At 46.7% G+C, this 18,038-nt stretch overlaps 1 protein-coding gene across 1 annotated transcript; it reads right to left on the bottom strand.

Annotated features, from left to right (window-relative positions):
* Positions 1–14,237: 14,237 nt before the first annotated feature.
* POU4F1 (POU class 4 homeobox 1) lies at positions 14,238–17,553 on the bottom strand. The gene is made up of 2 exons (XM_032315239.1): positions 17,096–17,553; positions 14,238–16,391 (listed from the first exon to the last, which is right to left on the bottom strand). Exons 1-2 carry the CDS (start codon positions 17,216–17,218, stop codon positions 15,249–15,251), a joined length of 1,266 nt encoding a protein of 421 aa, XP_032171130.1. The 5' UTR covers positions 17,219–17,553; the 3' UTR covers positions 14,238–15,248.
* Positions 17,554–18,038: the final 485 nt, after the last annotated feature.

Below are 18,038 nucleotides of genomic sequence, written 5' to 3'. Positions count from 1 at the left end.
CTGGAAGCCAAGAGGAGGCCCAAGCAAACTTTACCCCCATAACAAAACGCAGCCTTCCCTTGTCTTCCTCATACTAACCACATTCCAATTCTCTCAGTAATCTCCACTTCTGAAGGCCAAGTCCTAGTAGACATCCTTCCCAGTAGACAGACATACAGGCAAACCCGGAACACCTCCTCCCCGTTTCTCTCAAGAACTGAAGGGGAAGACGGGAAAAGGAGAAGAGTGAGACAAAAGAGCAGGATGGATTATTAATGACGCAAAAAGCCCCCAGCAGTATGCTTTTGTAACAGGAACAAATATTGGACAAATTCGCCAAATCATCTGAGCCGTTTTGTCACGTCTAAAAAAGTATTCCCTCACCTCCTAAAACTGTAGATTCAGCCAGCCCCAGGGGATGGAGCGCAGGGAGACGGAATCGGGTCCTTCCGCCTGCTACCGGTCTCGCAACTGTTGTTGCAAGATTGTTGCCTTCATGAGGAAGGGTGGGCCTAGAGTTAAAGGTAGTTCTGTTTTGTTTTGTTTTGTGGGTCCTTCTCTGGGTGTGTTAAGCGCCTTAAGATCCTATGCGGGGAAATGAACTAATCAGATGGGGGTGGGGGCGAGGGGGGCTTGGAAATGGAAGTGAAATGTATATGAGAAAGGCTCAGAAATAAATACGACGGGCAGAGCTTCCCGATCCCCGCAGCCTCCCGTTGGGACTGGCCGGGAACAGGCGCCGGCTGAGCTTCGGAAGTGCACGCTCCCAGCAAGTAGAGGCCCGGAGTCAACTCCGCCTGGCGGACCTCGCGGCGCGCGGAGCTTGCTGCTCACTAGCGACCCCTCCAGCTCTCCGGGCGAACCGAGCCAATGCCGGAGCGCGCCCCGGACACCCGACCCGGGCGCGCCGCCCAGCTCCTTTGCGAGGGTGGTCCCATCCCGGAGCGCCGCAAGCCGCCCGGCAGCCCGCCACTGCGTGGAAAGCGGCTCCAGAGCCCCGCACTGGGATGGGGTTCGAGATGTTGGAGAAGAGCACCCCTCTCCCCCCCACGACAGAGAAGCTGAAGTCTCCAAAGTCTGAGAGTCAACTGAGCAGGAGGCGGAAATGCAGGAACACCACACTCAGGTGGAACCGACGCGGGGCTCCAAGGGAGGAAACCTGGCGAAGAGCGAGCCCTGGAAGCAGAGGGAGCTAAGGGACTTTCCCCCCTAAACTGGCCACCACCAGCCTGAACTCTAACAGATGGGGTCAAACCACTACGATGGCTTCAGATGAAAACAAGCTTGGGCAATACTTTCTCTACACATCCCCCACTAATTGAAAAGTATACATCCACACATACAGACACACGCCCTCCCGCAAGAAAGAAAAAGCAAAAGGGGTCCAAAACTTGACTGGGTTGCGAGGCCGGACTCCTCCCTCAGCCAAGCAAGGTGCAGCTGGTCTACACCACAGCCTCCCTGTCAAGTAGGCGGGACTCCAACCGTAGGACACGCCACGTGGATAAATGCAAGCGTTCTGTTGTTCCAGGTTTCTGAGGCCTCAGCCCGATCTCATCACCAACTGGCAAAACCAGTTCTCCAGCCGGACTTCGGAAGATGTCTCTTTCTAGTCCGGCACAACAGATGGGGTCCCGGTGGTGTCTCCTTCTCCCCAACATTACACAGAGAAACTATTTAATGGACCCTTGTGCCTTACTAAAATATTTCAGAAAGAATCTTGAGTTGTGAAGAGGTCTCTGCACTGGGCGGTGCTGGAAGGAGAAAGAGTACGAAAGGGGTGGCACAAATATTTTCAGGCAATCTCCAAACACAGTGTATACTGGAGAATAAAATTCGAACACAACACATTATGTTCCTTAACTAGGAATACTCAAGAAATGGAAATATGGATTTCCTTGGACTTGAGTTTGGCAGTAGACACAACACTCAGCTTCAACCCTGAGACTGAAGGCACAGCCATTAATTCCCCTGTGTGCCTTGTCCCTGGGATTGAGATGATGTAGCCCTACCCTCCAGGAATTAGAACATTTTGGGGGGAGAGAGGGCGGGCTCCATCTATAAAATAACTATTTTAAGATAAAAAAGATGATACTCTGGTTTTAATAAAGTCTTACAATTGAGGCTGAATGTTAGGTGTTTGGAAAAGGTGGGTTTCATATTTTGTGGGGTTTGGGGTGAGTTTTGGCTTTTGGTTTTTTGGCATCGGTATGTGTGACTACCAATGCAGGTTGTTAAGTTTCCAAGCAGGAATCAGCTTAAAATGCATGGATTCTATTATATGTACAATTTAATCACAAGGTATTTAAAATAGACATTTCCATCTAAAATCCAATCAGAAATCAACACAGTTCCTCCAGGCACTAGATGATCATCTCGATTTTGCATTTGTAAACTGGGAGAAATAAATGTGACTTGTGGATACCAAGAGGTCAAGTACGGCTGCTCAAATATTTTTCTTACAAAATGACGGATTTATTAGACAAATAAGTAGCCCGGCTGATGCAAAACCCCCAGTGATTGAATTTTGACGTTAAGTCAACAACAACTCGAACTACATCAGTGCTTCAAGATTTAGTTATGATGGTAGAGATTACTGAACAAATAAGAGCCAGAAATGAATACAGATTTCTGAGGATCTGCCCCTGGCACCCTCTTCTTGACATTCTCCTCCATATGCTCCCATATCCTGACTGTATTCTAATTAAAGGACTTGCCTATGCCTTGTGATTGGAAAATAAGTTCAAAATAATTAGGCATATTTTCTGTTAAAAACAACAACAACAAAGAACAGGCTTAGAGAGAAAGCCAATTGAGTTTCATTATCAATTCTTCCGTGGCTTGAAAGTCACCCACAATTAGAAGGGAGGGAGCATGCAGTGGGTGCTGAGTTTTGTTTTCTAAAGATCTGATTTTCATTAAGAATTTTGATAACCTACTCTCCTACCCTTTCCACCCTTTCTCTTAAAATACTGCTCTCTAACAGGTTTGAGGGACTTGGGCCATGTTAGTACCCCACTCGTGGACCTGAATCCACTGCTAAATAATTAAAACCTCCGTGGACTTCCATGAGTATTTAGATTTCACCTTTCGGGGGTCAGTGGCTACGCTCCAGCTCCACCCAACTGCGGCAACCCCCCGACCCTCCCCCACCCGCTGCCGAGCTGCGGGGGGGGGGGGGGGGGGGTGTTGGCCATGGTGCTGAAAATCCTGCGTGAATCTTGTGGAGAGGGCACTTCTTATTTTTTCATAGAGAAAGGGGCTAATGTGCTCCTAGTGTGAATTTTTTTTTTTATTTATTCTATGTGGGACTTCCCTATTGTTGTGGAATTGGTGACTTAATTTCCATTTAAGTCTTCTTGAGCTAGCCAAGAACTCATTCCTTGCACCTTCTTTTTCTCATATTCATCAATTTTCGGCTATACTTGGTTCCTCCTAGTCTATGGAACTGCTTATTTTGTGAGGATAAATCCACATTTGATTTCAAGGCTTCATTTGATCAAAGGCTTGACACAATTTCTCTCTATAGCTAGAAATTTGCTTTCTGGGTATCCAGGCACAGACTGCTAGAGGCAATAAACTGGTACCAGATCTTTATCTCAGATTTTATTTAAATGCAGTAATAACTGTACTCTGTTAAATAAGTTGCCATCCAGGCTTCTCTCCCAGTTTGTCATATTCTCCTCCCACATATGCACATACCCATAATTTCCACAGATGTTTTTATCATCCTGGTTTTTAAAATCATCTGTTGTATTAGTTGTTTTCACAAATAAATAAACTTGAAAATGCAAAATTGCTAACCCTGAAATAGCAATAGAACTCATAAGTAAAAGAAAAAAAAAGTTTCAGAATTATTTGGCACTCCCCAGGATTAAGTAATAAGTTGTGCATTTGAAGCCTTTCTACTATTTCTCTACGCTTCTTCCTTTTTTAATATTGAGTAGTACCTTTAGTCCAATAACACATCTGTTTACAGTTTGCCTGAACTTGTTTCTGGATTTATATTTCAATATGCTCCTTAGGATGCAAAATTCCTGTCAAATTAAAGAGTGCTCTTGTCTTGCCCGCTTCCAGCAAATCACTTGCAGCACCTAATAAATCCAGCTGGGGTTCCTTCCATAGCCCGATGCTGCCGAAATCATTATTGTCCTGCCTTGTTTCATGTCAGAGGCCTCTTCGCCTCATCTGTCATGAAACCAATTTCACTTTATTTACATCCATTTGCTAGTTTAATTACTGTGCTGATGAATAGCCTGAAGGAATTAAGTTACGAGTCTTTGGAAACCCAAAGCGACAGATATATGGGCTACCATTTAACTACAGGGAAAGAAATGAAGACTAGTGTGGAAGTCACCAAAATTTAAAGATAATAAGTGTTTCTCTCTACCCAGCTACTCTTGAAATTCAGGATGATCTTGTTTTTATGTATTCATCATCTCCTGGATGAAATTCAGTGCTTCAGAGCCCCTCATATTTACACATTCACTGCAGTTCTCTACAATACAATTCTCCATTTTTCAATGCGCTTTTTTTTTTCTAAAAGAGTTACTGATGATTTTCTAGCTGAACCAAATAAGCTAATGTGCTGGTGTTTTGGTACCTGCCAATGTTAACCTTTCCTTCTGAGAGTCTTACTTCTGTATAAACACAGATAGGTGCTTTTGTAAAAATAAAGAATATTTAATATATCATATCTAATATACAGCATAAAATACTCCATTTATATTCTATAAATGATATAACAGATGTCATTTATAGAGTTTTTGTTTTTCACCAAGCACAATTTCACAGTTATCTTCTTCAATGTATTTTTTAGACAAATAAGGTCATCCTGCTTTCTCTTTTGCAAGTCCAATATAATAGAGTACTGGGAATCTATGTTAATGACAAAGGTTTTGTGATATGGCTGTATAATCTGTGCTTTCAAATACATATAAGTAGTCAATTATTTGCATATATATATTTAAAAACTAAGATTAATAAACTTTTCAGTCATTCCATTATCCCATAAATTAATACTGTAAATCATGCCTACTAACCATGACATTAAAAATCATCTTCAAGTATATTCTTTCTTAAATTTTATCATTAATTATAGATTTTGAAATTTAAAATTAATAATCCAGAAATCAAGTCCTCATATGGTTCATCACCATTGGCTACCAATAAACAACAATCGTATCTTAATTGACATTTGATTTTATATTTTCTGTATCCCCAGGTAGCATCACACACAAAAAAATGCAACTTTTAAATTTAAGTGATTATATGTTTTCTTCTCATTGCTCTTTTTCTGACATTTTAAAATCAGTACTTTTGTAATGTGTTAAATTTATGACACATGACAAAATATATTCACCATTTCAAGAAAGAACGTAAATTTTTTTCTTATAGACCTGATGCCTTATTAATTGATACCATCTTACTCATTTATACCAGAGTTATTCATTTACACTATCTCCATGCTGAGTACATAGTTACTTCTAAGGTTATACAAACTTTCTAAACTATTTATCTAACCAAAATTTTTTTTAACAATCAAGGGCAAGAGATACTTCTAAACAAAGCAGAAATGAGAAAGATGGGAGATTTAAATGCTTTCTCATTTCCTGTCTTCCTAAAGCAATTAAATACTTTTTGTACCCAGTAAACTCTGCAGTTTCATGTATCATAAAGCCAGCCTAAAGGAAGGGATAAAAATGTACAGACGTTTTATTTACTATCCGAAGAACTAAAGGTGATGAAAACGCTACTGTACATGTAGATAAAATATTAATAAATTATATATTCATTACAAATCCTCTCGGTGCCTCCCTTCAGGCCCCGTTACATCCCCTAAATGCATATTTGCCCCATTCCCCCTCCCCCTCAACTTTTAATAAAGCTCATCTACAAAACAACCTATGTCACAAAACAACATTTTTTGTATCAAGTCCTACTTATAAAAGTTTTGCAATAAAGGAACCCTTAACAAGATCCTTCAGGTAAAATGTCCTTGTATTTTAATAGCATCAGATACTCTCCCAATTCTTCTAGTAGAGATTTTTGAACAGTCTTTAACTTGACAGAAAGAAAATCTGCATTGGCTGAGTCTTCTTTAGCTATTTTTGTTCATTTTTTTATAAAAGAAATGAGAAATGATGGGGGTTTAAACTGCTTTCTCTTCAGTCTCCTCCCCTCCCCCATTGCTCTCATTCTCCCCCTTTCGAAGACCCTCTCCTCCCTCTCCAGCTCTTTTGATTAATAGATCCATGTGGCTAACGGCCTGACATATGGTGTGCGAAGCAGCTTGAGATAGTACCTTAGGCATCCCCTACGGCCATTAACATATTAGGGGCTTATGTGCAGTCAGACAGTCAGACCTCATCCAGAGCCGGCGTTTTCAGAAAGGCTGCACCCCAGAGCTGTTTGATAGAGAGTTTCAATAATGCACCACTCTTCAATTTTAAGCGTTGTGTCTGGTGCTGAAACATTGGGACAGAACCAGAATAAAGTTTAGAAATGAGACTCAGTTACATTAAACAACAACAGTAAAAATTGTGCCTACGTCTGTTTGTATATGGAGATGCACGTGGAGGCGCAGCTTCAAGCTCACAAGCACACACCAGCTCTTGAGTATTATCAGTAAACAGGCAGCATCACCTGCCTGGATTTATTTTGTTTAAGGATTTATTTTGTTTAAAGTCCTCTTTCTACTGAAAATACTGACAATGCAATAACAGCACAGGTACTGCTGGAGATGATTCAAAAGCAAAAATAAAAGACAGCCTAATCCTTAAAGAAATAAAGTTCTCGGAATCATGTAGCCTGATGTTTTTCCCTAGTAGAAGAAATTAAATATATTTTTACATCAACAGTTTTGAAATATGAAAAAGAGGAAGAAAAGCATGAATATTTTAACTGTAAAAGATGTGATCATGTTTTAGATACATTTGCAGATCAAATCTCTAGAAAGCTAACTATTCTTGATCTACAAAACCTGAAAGTTTACAAACAAGCAAAAAGTCTTGACAATAATTCTATAACTCTGAAGGTGGGGAAAGCCTCTAGGAGATTATATATATATATTTATATATATATATTTATTTATATATATACATACACACACACACATATATGTATGTACGTGTATATCTATATATGTACTTCGTGAGGGAGATGATACTCAAAATCAAAGAAGACATCCCACTTGAAGCTTATTTCATTCACTTTAACGGTTTAACAGCATAACTGAAGCTTGAAATTTGCTTTACCCAACGTTCTTATTCCAGCCTCCTGCTGATAAACCACTGTACCCCTTTTGAACTGTACTCTGGCTGTTTGCTTGGCAAATAAATGCTGTTCCGCCCTATTAAACCTTTTAGGTAGTTTCATCTTCGGATTTCTCAAATACAGAGCTAATAAGGAGGTGCTTTGATGCTGTTTTACTTTCAAACTATAGCCTGAAGGCGTTGAAACGCGCTAAAGGTAACCGAAAAAGTAAATTGCCACGAGCAAGGCGCACCCTCCCTTTCAAAATCGCTCCGACCCTCTGCAGTGCACTGCGTGGCAGCCAAAAATCTCCTGTTCCTGGGCACAACTACGTCCCGTTGGCAGCCCCTGGGGTTCTGAACCCGTGCCACGTTACCAGGGGGATGAGGAGAGGGGAAGCACTTTTAAGTTTAAAAGCCCTGAGATCCCTTGGGGGAGGTGAAAGACAGGAGGTAGAGACGGCAGAGCTTCTCAAAAGTTGATTCTAGGCAAACAAATATCAGAAGGGAAGTGAAGATTAAGATACAGCAACTTGTTTAAGCAGCCAGGAATAAAAGTTTTGCATAAGGCGTGGCGGCGGTGTGCAACTGCTTGCTCCCGGGCGCTAAGGCTGATCTCAAACACCAGGCTCAGCTTCCACTTTGGAGGGAAGACCCCGGCGCGCACTCATGCCTCGCACACACTTGACTCCACTACACACGCGCGCACACACACACGCAAGCAAGCGCACACGCGACCGCTTAGTTGAATATAAGCAAATGAAACAATTGAAACATATCTTCTTTAAAACTAGGATGAAAGAGTCTCTCGCTCAAAAGCGTCTCATTTCCTCTCAACTTGGGTGCATTTTCAGAAAAAATGCAAGCCCCAGGGAGATTAACTCTCTGCCCAAGTTAAATAGCTCCTACCTGCTTTTAAAATGCCTGTATTTTTCCATTGCTAACTCACAAAACATATTTTAAGCAGGGTAGTTGAGCTCCGGTCTCAGCCTTAGAGCCCCCAGAACATTCTGCTGCTCTTTCTCTTTCTTTCATGACAACGCTTTTGTAAAGTCGCATAAATGATCAAAATTAACATAAATCATTATTAGTTATTAGGATTTGGTCTAAATTACACTGCGAATATCGCACCAGCCCCATCTGCCGCCCCTGCTCTCGCAGCAATAGATTGCAGATAAAATAAATGTCCTTACCCCATTAGAAGGTTCCTGTCTCTGTAGCCAAAAGCCAAACAAAAGCAATAAATACCGGGCTTTTTCTCTCCACTATTCAGCTGTGACTCTTTTCATCAGCTCTTCCTCTAGAAAAGCTCGATAGCTGTCTGAAAATATTGCATTTTATATCACCAAAGGGCGATTAATATTGCATTAACTGTATTTAACATTTTTTAAGCGCGAGTAATCTACAGTGAGTTAGTTTCTGCTAATAAGTACAGGGGGTATCAGAACTACGACAGACCACTTAAGATATCCGTATAAACATATTATTTGTCTCACACTTTGTTTTTGTTTTTGTTTTTTTAAAATATAATGTTAAGAGTGTAGCGCGCGATGTTTGAAGTGGAAGAAGCCGTGCTAATGGTCTGCTTAAAGTATTCTGACACTGACTGGAGACAGCCAGGTCCCTGCCTTCATTAAATGTTTATTGTCAACACTTGGCGGGGGCGGAGGGGGGTTAGGGTGTGGAGAGACTGGTGTAAGTGTATTTCCTCAGCTGGAAATTGTCAACACTTTGTTTTAGTCTGATCCATGCCTACCAAAGTTTGTGTACATTATGCTGCACTGAAGCCAGGAGTCAGAGTTATCAAACTTTTGTTTGTAATTCTTTTTGCCTCATCAAGGTGGGCAGTCTCTTTTCCTTCTCTTTTCCTCCTCCATCCCTTCTTTTGCCACTTCTCCGTCCAAGCTCTCTTTTAGCTGCCTCAGTTTCCCCTCTTCTTTCTCTATACTCTTGCCTTCCTAAATCAGAGTTGCGACCTCAGGGCATTTGGGATTGGGGCGGGGAGTGGGACGGGGTGCTCTCTCTCCACCCCTGCGTTTGCGGGAGCGGGCGCTGGACTCACTCCTAGTGCTTTGCCAGGTTATCTTGGACCGAGATCTTCCACCCCCGTTTTCCGATCCAGGATTCTACTGAATTCTCCCGGACGGAAGCAGAGTGGCCAGCCTTCTTAACACCCTGGGTGCAAATCTTTGCCTCTTAAGTTCAAATCCTTAATAGGGTTTTCGTTGTGTGCACCTTAACTACAACAAAAAAACAAAAACCGATACCGTACTGCTTCCAAATTTTTTTTTTTTCTTTTTAACGTAAACCAGTTTGGGAAAGTTTCATGGTGTTTAAGGTGCCTGCTCGACTTAGGCAAACTGTGGGGAGGGGGGTATTTTTAACCTCTGTGAGTTACCAGTCCCTTCCCTTTTTTCTCAGGACACCCTCAAAGGCACTTACATGGTAGGGGAAGACTTCTGAGAGCTTCTAATTACCAGCTGCGAAACTCCGACTCACCTCTCGGAGGAGACCGGGAGCTCGCAGCGCGCATGTGCGAGCTCCGCGCGCTCCCTGCGCACTCCGTGCGCGCCCCGTCCGCCGGGCGCTCCCCGCGGTCCGCGCCCCGCCTGCCACCCGCCTCCGCTGCGCAAGCGCGCCGGGGGTCCAGGCCCGGGACCGCTTATCCGTTGGGGTGTTTGGCGGCCGGGCCAATTCCCAGCCAGGGCCCGAAGGCTGGTGGCTGTCCCGCTGTCTGAGAGGAACTGCGGTCTCGGGTGGCTGGAAGCCTTCAGACCAATCGGCAGGCGGTGGAAGGGCGCATACCCGGCGCCCTGCGGTCGCTTGGCCGAGGCTTGCGCGCTTGGGGCGCTGGGATTCCCCGCGCGGTCGGCCCCGGGTGGGCGGGTGTTTCGGTGGCAGAGGGAGAGCCCTACACGGGTCGGGGGAGGGCGGGTCCCTCCTGGCTGCAAATTGTGACCCAATCATGTCCGCTTGCGGTGTGAAACGGCACCCGCCCATCCACCCGCTCGGAAGTCCGAGGTCTAGCCGAGAGGACGAGTGAGCTGCAGACTGCGGCGGCTGGAGGGGAGGGAGCAGACCCACGAGGCGGCCCCCGAAGTAACTCCCTGAGACCGGGGAGCGCTTGTCCACTCCACATGCAAGGCCCTTCCCCGCCCGCGCCCAGCCCTCGAGGGCCTCCCGATTCGGGCAGAGGGGGAGAGGGAGGCCTGCCCGTCTCCTATCAAGTTGACTTGACAACAATTACGAAAGTTTTTAATTAGCTTCTTGTTATCATTCATTTTATTAATTTCCAGAACTCTCAAGCCATGAATTATTCAAAGAGCAAGACAACCGGAGCGGGGCTGTCGCGCGCCCCCGCCGCACGTTCCCGGCCCGGCTCCGGCAGCGCTGCTCGCCCGCCGCCCCGGAGGGCGCGAGCCGGCCCCGCGCCGCCAGCCGCGGTGGCGGCGCGAAGGTTTGATCAAATATTAAATAACGTAATTATTGCGACAAGGCTTATCTCGCAGGTGGAAAAGAGGCTCCCCGCGAGAATTAGAATTCGGCTGCTATTTTTAAAAAATCAATTAAGCTTGCGGTCTCCTTTGAAACCGCCCGCGAGCTCTGTGTGGCTCTCATCGTGGGGCTGAGACTGCGGCGCCAGTAACACGGATAAACAGAACCACACCAGATAATAATTGTGGTCATCACCTTTACCATCCCGGGGGCCACCAAGGCAATTCGAATGGAGTGGGGGAACACTGCTTTTTAGCCAAAGTCAGAACTCAACAATTCCACTTCATGGACTAGACTATGAAAGCTCTTCCCCCAGAAAGATGGAGCAGGGATGCTTCACGCAAGGTAGACGAGAGAGAGGCCCGGGCGACGCGGCTGCGGGCCGTGGGCGGGGGCTGGCCAGGTGAGTCCCAGGAGCTAGGGCGCCCTGTCTTCCGTTGGCCTGGCTATGTGTGGTAACAGGGCCGAATTAGTCTTAGTATCAGGAGAAAGTATACCATCATGGCAGTGGGTGCTACGGTTTATTTATGAAAGTGTAATCGAAGTTGAGAGCAATTTAAGAAAACGCATTAAACAAAAATCTACTCAGAAGTTAGTTGATGTGTCTTGAGGGCATCATTTCTCAGACCTATAGGAGCAGGACTCTGAGCTAGGACTGGGGCAAACTGAAATTTAAAATGAATGAATGGCATCAACGCGACAGGTGCATTTCATGCTTATTTTTCTTTTGCCCTGCCTACTCCACGAACGCCTGGATTTCCCGAGAAGCCGAAGTACAAACGGAGCGCAATTTTCCCACTCTCACCAACTTATTTTAAGATCATTCTTTTAAAGTTCGCAGCCACACATTTTAGTATTTCCACTCACCAACTGGTTTCAGACTGTGCTTAAAGTGTGGTTCCTCTTCCCAACCAGAAAACTTTGAAAGGTCAGCTACCGCTGAGTGACAAGCCTTTGCTCTTGCTTCAGGAGGACATTTGTTTGCTTGTTTGTTTCTTTCTAAATTGACAAAGGTGTCTTAGAACAGTCTTATTCCTTCCCACGGTACACAGATTCACTCACCAGAGAGCAAAGCATTTCTGTTTTGCACAGTTTCCTACTGCATAAAATAGGAAACTCTGCAAAGCATGTGTTTTCATGATGTTTTATTAACATAATATTGTCTTTTTATTTGATAAGGACTTTAATACAAAACAAATGCTTAAGTTCTTATTACATACATTGGTCATCATTATATAATACAAATGTATTTGCCTGCAACATTTGCGTTCCGAGCAGATTGGGGGGGGGGGGAAGCCTTTGTAAATCTTTTCATTTGTTCATTCCTGGTTCTCCAACAATGAAATCCGGTCATACTTTCCTATGAAATAACGGTTGGTTGGTTGGTTTGTTTTTACAAATGCATTTTATTAAAAACTTTGATGACATTTCAAGTCAATAACAACAAAAACAAATCAATTTTGATGGAAGAGATCTATTTTTAAAAATACCTCTAGTGCTTTTTTAAACATTAACAACTGTTTAAAATCACAGCTTTTTAAATGTACTATTCTTTTTTGAACATCAGTGTTTTGTTTCACAGATTTGCCGGTGAAATTAAAAAGATTTGGCTAAAATGGGATGATGTCAGAAGATATAATCCCAGCTATTAAGAAACTTTGTACATTTGGCATCTGATCTAGTCCAGGGTCACCAAGAAATAAAGTATCTCTGGTCTTTCTGGAGCAGTAGGTGGCACACTAAATGTTTCAAATGAACACAGGCATTTGACATGGTGGCTGGACAGATCCGTGGATGATTTTTTATATTAACCTCCAAAGCAAAGTCATTTAGTTACAACATTTTTTAAAGAAATGTTTATAGGCTAGAAACACCACATAGAAATCTCCAAATGCCTCTTTCCCTGAACCTCAATTTAATTTGGGGAGGAGGCCTGGTTATTTATTACCTTCCACCACTCTGAAGTGAGAACTGTGGTTTAAGAGTTTCTGCAGTTAAAAAAAAAAATTGATAAACACAGGAAACTAATATAGAATTCATTTTATTCAGAGCACCGCTTTTCACATGAGTTATCTGAAAGTGAATTCTGATTCAGCAGAAAAATACATCATTCTCACCCCTTCCTCACTTTTTATCCCCCTTTCAATATCCTCCCTTGTATTTGTGGTTGAACCTCATTTTTTGACCGGCTCTACCAGGACTTGGCCCAGTATAAACAAAAATGCACCCAAATCATAAAACTGCTCTTCTTTCAGTTATGTTTTATTTGTAAGCGTACTGGGACACATCCCCCTGTTGTATTTTGGCGCACAGAAATGGTTCTAATAGGAGTGGGGAGGAGGAAAGGTATTAGAGCAAAGACATAACCAAGGAGAAAGCTCAGCAGACATACATGGACAGGTAGATCAATCGTGAGACATTTCAGGATTAACACTGGCAGTTTTGTAACCATTGTGTGAGTGTGTGCGTTAAAGAAAATATTTACAGTAATTTTCCTTTTGTTCTCTTCCTCTAAATACAAGAATATGACAAGAATGTTGTGTTTTCGGTGAAAACAGGCAGTAGACTGTGAAATCACACTATCCACAAAACGGTCTATCAGAAAGCTAGCCCAGTTTAGTGCTCAGTTTCAAATGCATAGTATGTTTGCGCTGCAAACAATGATATACAACGTAATTAAATAAATAATGCCTAACCAGAGTGAGAGCTAATTGTGTTTCTTTCTGCACCTTTCAGATCATGCATGATTTCAGTCTTGTTAAATGGCAGAGTTTTCCCTTTCTCATTTGTTCTGTTTTCAATTTTTTACTTCTTAAAGGATGGTGATAAACCATCTCCACAAGAGATCAAAAGAGTATCTTATGCACCAAGCAGGCATTTTACCTAACCACCTTCAGCTGTCTTGTTTTTGTTTTTAACCATCAGCAGTTCAGAGAGTACCTTGATTATTACTATGAAATACTATACATGATTTTCTATTTGGGAGACTGATAGTGCAAATTAAAGTTCTTGCTACCCAACATTTATCCCCAACAATAAATTACTTTTGAATAATAATAATAATAATAACAATAATAATAATGAAACACAGTTGTTCTGCTTCCCCCGCAACATGCAGACCCCTTTGAAACAAATGGAGGGCTTTAAACCTGTCTTCCTCTCTCCTGGGATTTAGCTGATTTTTGTCCCAGCCAAGTCCTGCTCCAACTGAAAGCAGAAACTTTCCAGTATTTCCAGAACGATTTCGTGGTCTTCAAGAGAGAAAGAAAGGGTACCTAGAAGAGCAAGATGGGTCTTGTTCTAGAGAGAAAATGGGGCACAGTACCTTTCCTAGTGTCTTCCACCCCGACAGTGTATTTGAATCAATAGGGGGGAAAGTCAGTAGGTAGTTTAAAATAAACCACACTCAGAAAAATAAATGAAAGGGCAAGCAAGTTCTATGGGCACGGGGCGGGGGGGGGGGGGGGGGATTTCAAAATAATGTTTTCCAGATCTTAGATATAAGCAAAAATGGAAGGGGAAAAACCTTGTTAAATTGTTTTATTATCTTAGAATAAAATATTTATTTCGGAGACCCTAAATTCTGCCTTTCAGTCAGCTCAGATTGTGTGTCTCTCTCTCCCTAAACATCCCTACCAGACATGACCAGACCACAGGAGTATATAGGCCAGGTCACCCGAAAATGTGGGATTCCTGAATAGCCTCCCTCTCTTTGCTGTGCCCACCCCCCCCCCCCCTTCTGGCAATGGAGAGCAGCTATAGGAGTCTCATTGGAATGGATAAAATAAATCAAAGAGGACACGGATGGGGTGGAAGTGAGACTTGGAGGGGGGCAGTAAACACATAACAACTAGCTTTGCTACCCAGAATTTCACCTTCGGGTTTGTTTGGTTTTCGATTTTAACTCAGTTTATGTATGTAGGGTTGGGGTGGGTGGTAATAATAGTGGTGCTCTTTTTCTCTCTTCCTTAGGGAGTAATGAAGCTGCAGAACCTGGTTCCCCAGAGTTAAGTTTCTAAAACATTTTTTTTTTCTTTTTGTTGTTTTGTTTTAGTTTGTCTTTATTTGTCTGGTTTTTGGTGGTTGGTAGGTTTGTTTTTGTACATAGTCCCTTGGTCCCCAGGAGATTTTGACAAGTGTCTCTGGTCAAAAACAGTCCATTTCCCTAGACTTCCCGAGTCTCCCCCCACCCTAACCCCCAGAACCAATCTGCTCCTCAAAACCCCTCCTCCAATCTCTGCTTTCCTTTCCCTTGACTCCCGCTCACCCAAATATTCCCTCTTTCTCTCCTGCCTGGCTCTCCCGCGTCCACACCCAGCACCGCAGTCCTCTTTTCTGGAGAGGGGAAAGGGCAGGGAGAGCAGGGGGGGGGGGGTAGAGAAGAGTGCGCTAGGAGGGACTCCCCAAATGCAAGCAAGATAACGGACACTCCAAATCTAGAGGAAAACAGGCTCGGGGAAAGGCCCCGAAAAGCCCCCTTCAGCTCCCCGCTCTGCCCCGCCCTGCACCTCCCACTCCCCATCAGTAAGTGGCGGAGAATTTCATCCGCTTCTGCTTCTGTCTCTGGTTGCAAAACCACACCCGCACCACGTTCTTTTTGAGGTCCAGTTTCTCGGCGATGGCGGCGATCTTCTCGGAGGAGGGCCGGGGTTGTACGGCGAAGTAGGCCTCGAGGGAGCGCTTCTCTGGCGCTGCGATGGAAGTCCGCTTGCGCTTCTTCTCGCCGCCGTTGAAGAGCTCGGGCTTGTTCATTTTCTCGCGCTGCGCGCCCTCGGCCTCCTCGAGCCACGCCTGCAGGATGGGCTTGAGCGCGATCATGTTGTTGTGCGAGAGCGTGAGCGACTCGAACCTGCAGATGGTGCTCTGGCTGAGCGAGCCCACGCCCGGGATCTTGAGGTTGGCCAGCGCCGAGCCCACGTCGGCCTGCGTCACGCCCAGCTTGATGCGCCTCTGCTTGAAACGCTCGGCGAACGCCTCGAGCTCGCGCGGGTCCGTGTCCGAGTCGCAGATGGACGCCAGGCCCGCCGCGCCCACCACGGCCGCAGCCGCTGAGGCCGCCGCCACCTGCCCCGCCGCCGCCGCCGCCGCCGCCGCCGCCGCGCCGTGGTGCGCCGCCGCCGCCACCAGCCCGGGGTGCGGCAGACCCGACGGCATGTTCATGGCGGCCGCCGCCGCCGGGTGCGACAGGTGGCCCAGGCCGTGCATGTGCGGATGCGGGTGTGCCGAGCCGCCCAGCAGCCCGCCGCCCGGGCCGCCGCCGCCGCCCCCCGGGCCACCGCCGCCGCCGCCGCCCCCGGGGCCGCCGCCGCCCGGGCCGCCGCCGCCGCCCGGGCCGCCGCCGCCCCCCGGGCCGTCGTGGGCGCCGCCGCCGCCGCCCGCCGCGCCCGCGCCGCCCGCGCCGGCCATGAGCGCGAGCGAGGGCGACGAAATGTGGTCCAGCAGGTCGCCAGGCTCGAGCGCCTGGTGGTGATGGTGGTGGTGGTGGTGGTGCGCCAGCGGCACGGTGGACGTGGACGTGCATGGCACGCTGTTCATCGTGTGGTACGTGGCGTCTGGCTTGAACGGGTGGCTCTTGCCCTGGGACACGGCGATGTCCACAGCCGCCAGCGCCTCTGCCCGCGCCAGCAGCGTTTCGTCTAGGCTGGCGAAGAGGTTGCTCTGCAGCTGCAGGCGACACAAACCAAACCAAAACAAAAAACAAACAACCAAAACAAAAAAAAAAAAAAAAACAAACCACAAAAAGAAAAAAAGCAAAAACACAAAACAAAACCACGCACAAGCCGGAAAGCACAAGCAAAGGGCAAACCAAACACAAAGCAACCAAAATAACAACAACGTGGGTGGGGACAGTGGAGGCCGGGAAAGACGGAATGGGGAGCACATTGAGGACAAGACGGGGGGAGGGACAGATGAGAAGGGACATGAGTGTGGGGAGAGAGACAGGTTCAGGGGAGAGGGGGACACAAGAACACATTCCGGGAACCGGCGTGGGAGACCAAAAAGGAAGGGGAAAAGAAGAAGAAATGGAAATGTAACTCGCAGCTCGGGACCCGTGTCACGCACCCGAACACGCACGGAGACCGCCTTTCCGAGGCGTGAAATTAACAGAAAAAGTGGAGGGAAGTAGAGAGTCATGGCCCCAGCGCTCCCCACTCTGATCGCAGGCGCCCGACACGAGGCAGAGGCGACGGGAACACGACATTAAGCGCCACTGGACAAAACGTGCCTCGCAGCGGGATTCCTCTAAAACTCCCTGCCCGCAAAACCCAGCACCTGCACCCGGAGCACAGCAGCACCCGACATGCAGTGTCTCGGAGACGGGGAGGGGGCAGGCGCGCGGGCCGGGGCCGCGGGCGTGGGGCGCTTACCGGCGGCGTGGGCAGGCAGGCCCGCCGGATGGCCTCAGAGCTGGAGTGCAGCGACGGGTACTTGTGCTCAGGGAGGGTGGGATGCATGGCAAAGTGAGGCTGCTTGCTGTTCATAGACATCATCTTGATGGCTTGGCATGTAAATCCACAAACACTCCGAAAGTCTGCGGGAAAGTGCGCACGCCGGCTCCCCCGGCCTCCCTTCGGAGGCTGCAGCCGCGGCGGCTGGCTGCGCGGAGGCGGCGGCCGCGCCGGGGGCTGCTGCTGCTCCTCTGCTGCCGCCGCTGCCGCCCGGCGCTCCCTTTGACCGTGCAGAGCGCCGCGCACCGGCCTCGCGATCCCACTTCTCCTAGAGCTCTAGCCCCGCGCGCCGACGGGATGCACTCCTCTTACACCTGAGCCCCACTTCTCGCGGCCGGTTCTGGGAGCTCTCGCGAGAGCTCCCGGCCCCGCCGCGCTGACAGGCATCAGCTGTCTGAGTCTGTCTGACGCGCGCTCTCTCTCCGCGGCGCCGTGCGTCTGCGCGCGCGCGCGCTCGCTGGGCCGCGACAGGCGCTTGGGAGCCACTCTTATAGTGACCACCAGCAAGGACAGCGCAGGTGATGCACCTGTAGCTACCCGGGCATGCGCAATGCACGCCTCACCTTTCCCACAGCGGCTCTGGAAAGATCAAAAGGGCTGGCTATTGTCTCAGGGTACCCACCTTTTATGGGGAGAAAGACACGATGCTCAGAACCCCTTTGGTGCTTTCCCTCTCTCAAACTCTCCCCCAACCCCATCGCAAGCCCGGAATATATGCGCATTACTTAGGCACACCTCCACTCTGGGATGTCTAACAAGCTGTTATATAATGTATACAGCTGGGTATTTGTATGTTAAATTATGCCCGCGCATTCCTCTGTATACAGTATAAATAACAACACAGAAACGCAGAAGATGCTGT

Source organism: Mustela erminea, chromosome 15 (genome assembly GCF_009829155.1).
Source record: "Mustela erminea isolate mMusErm1 chromosome 15, mMusErm1.Pri, whole genome shotgun sequence".
NCBI lineage: Eukaryota > Metazoa > Chordata > Mammalia > Carnivora > Mustelidae > Mustela > Mustela erminea.
The sequence above is the reverse complement of the archived record's forward strand: the minus strand, read 5'-3'. Positions and strand labels throughout refer to the sequence as shown.

What these genes read in the sequence shown, in the direction of transcription:
- POU4F1 (XM_032315239.1), bottom strand. Translation starts at nt 17,218, where the DNA reads ATGATGTCTATGAACAGCAAGCAGCCTCACTTTGCCATGCATCCCACC. An exon ending in CCTGCCTGCCCACGCCGCCG is followed by an intron (nt 16,392 to 17,095) that starts GTAAGCGCCCCA and finishes TGTCGCCTGCAG; the next exon opens with CTGCAGAGCAACCTCTTCGC.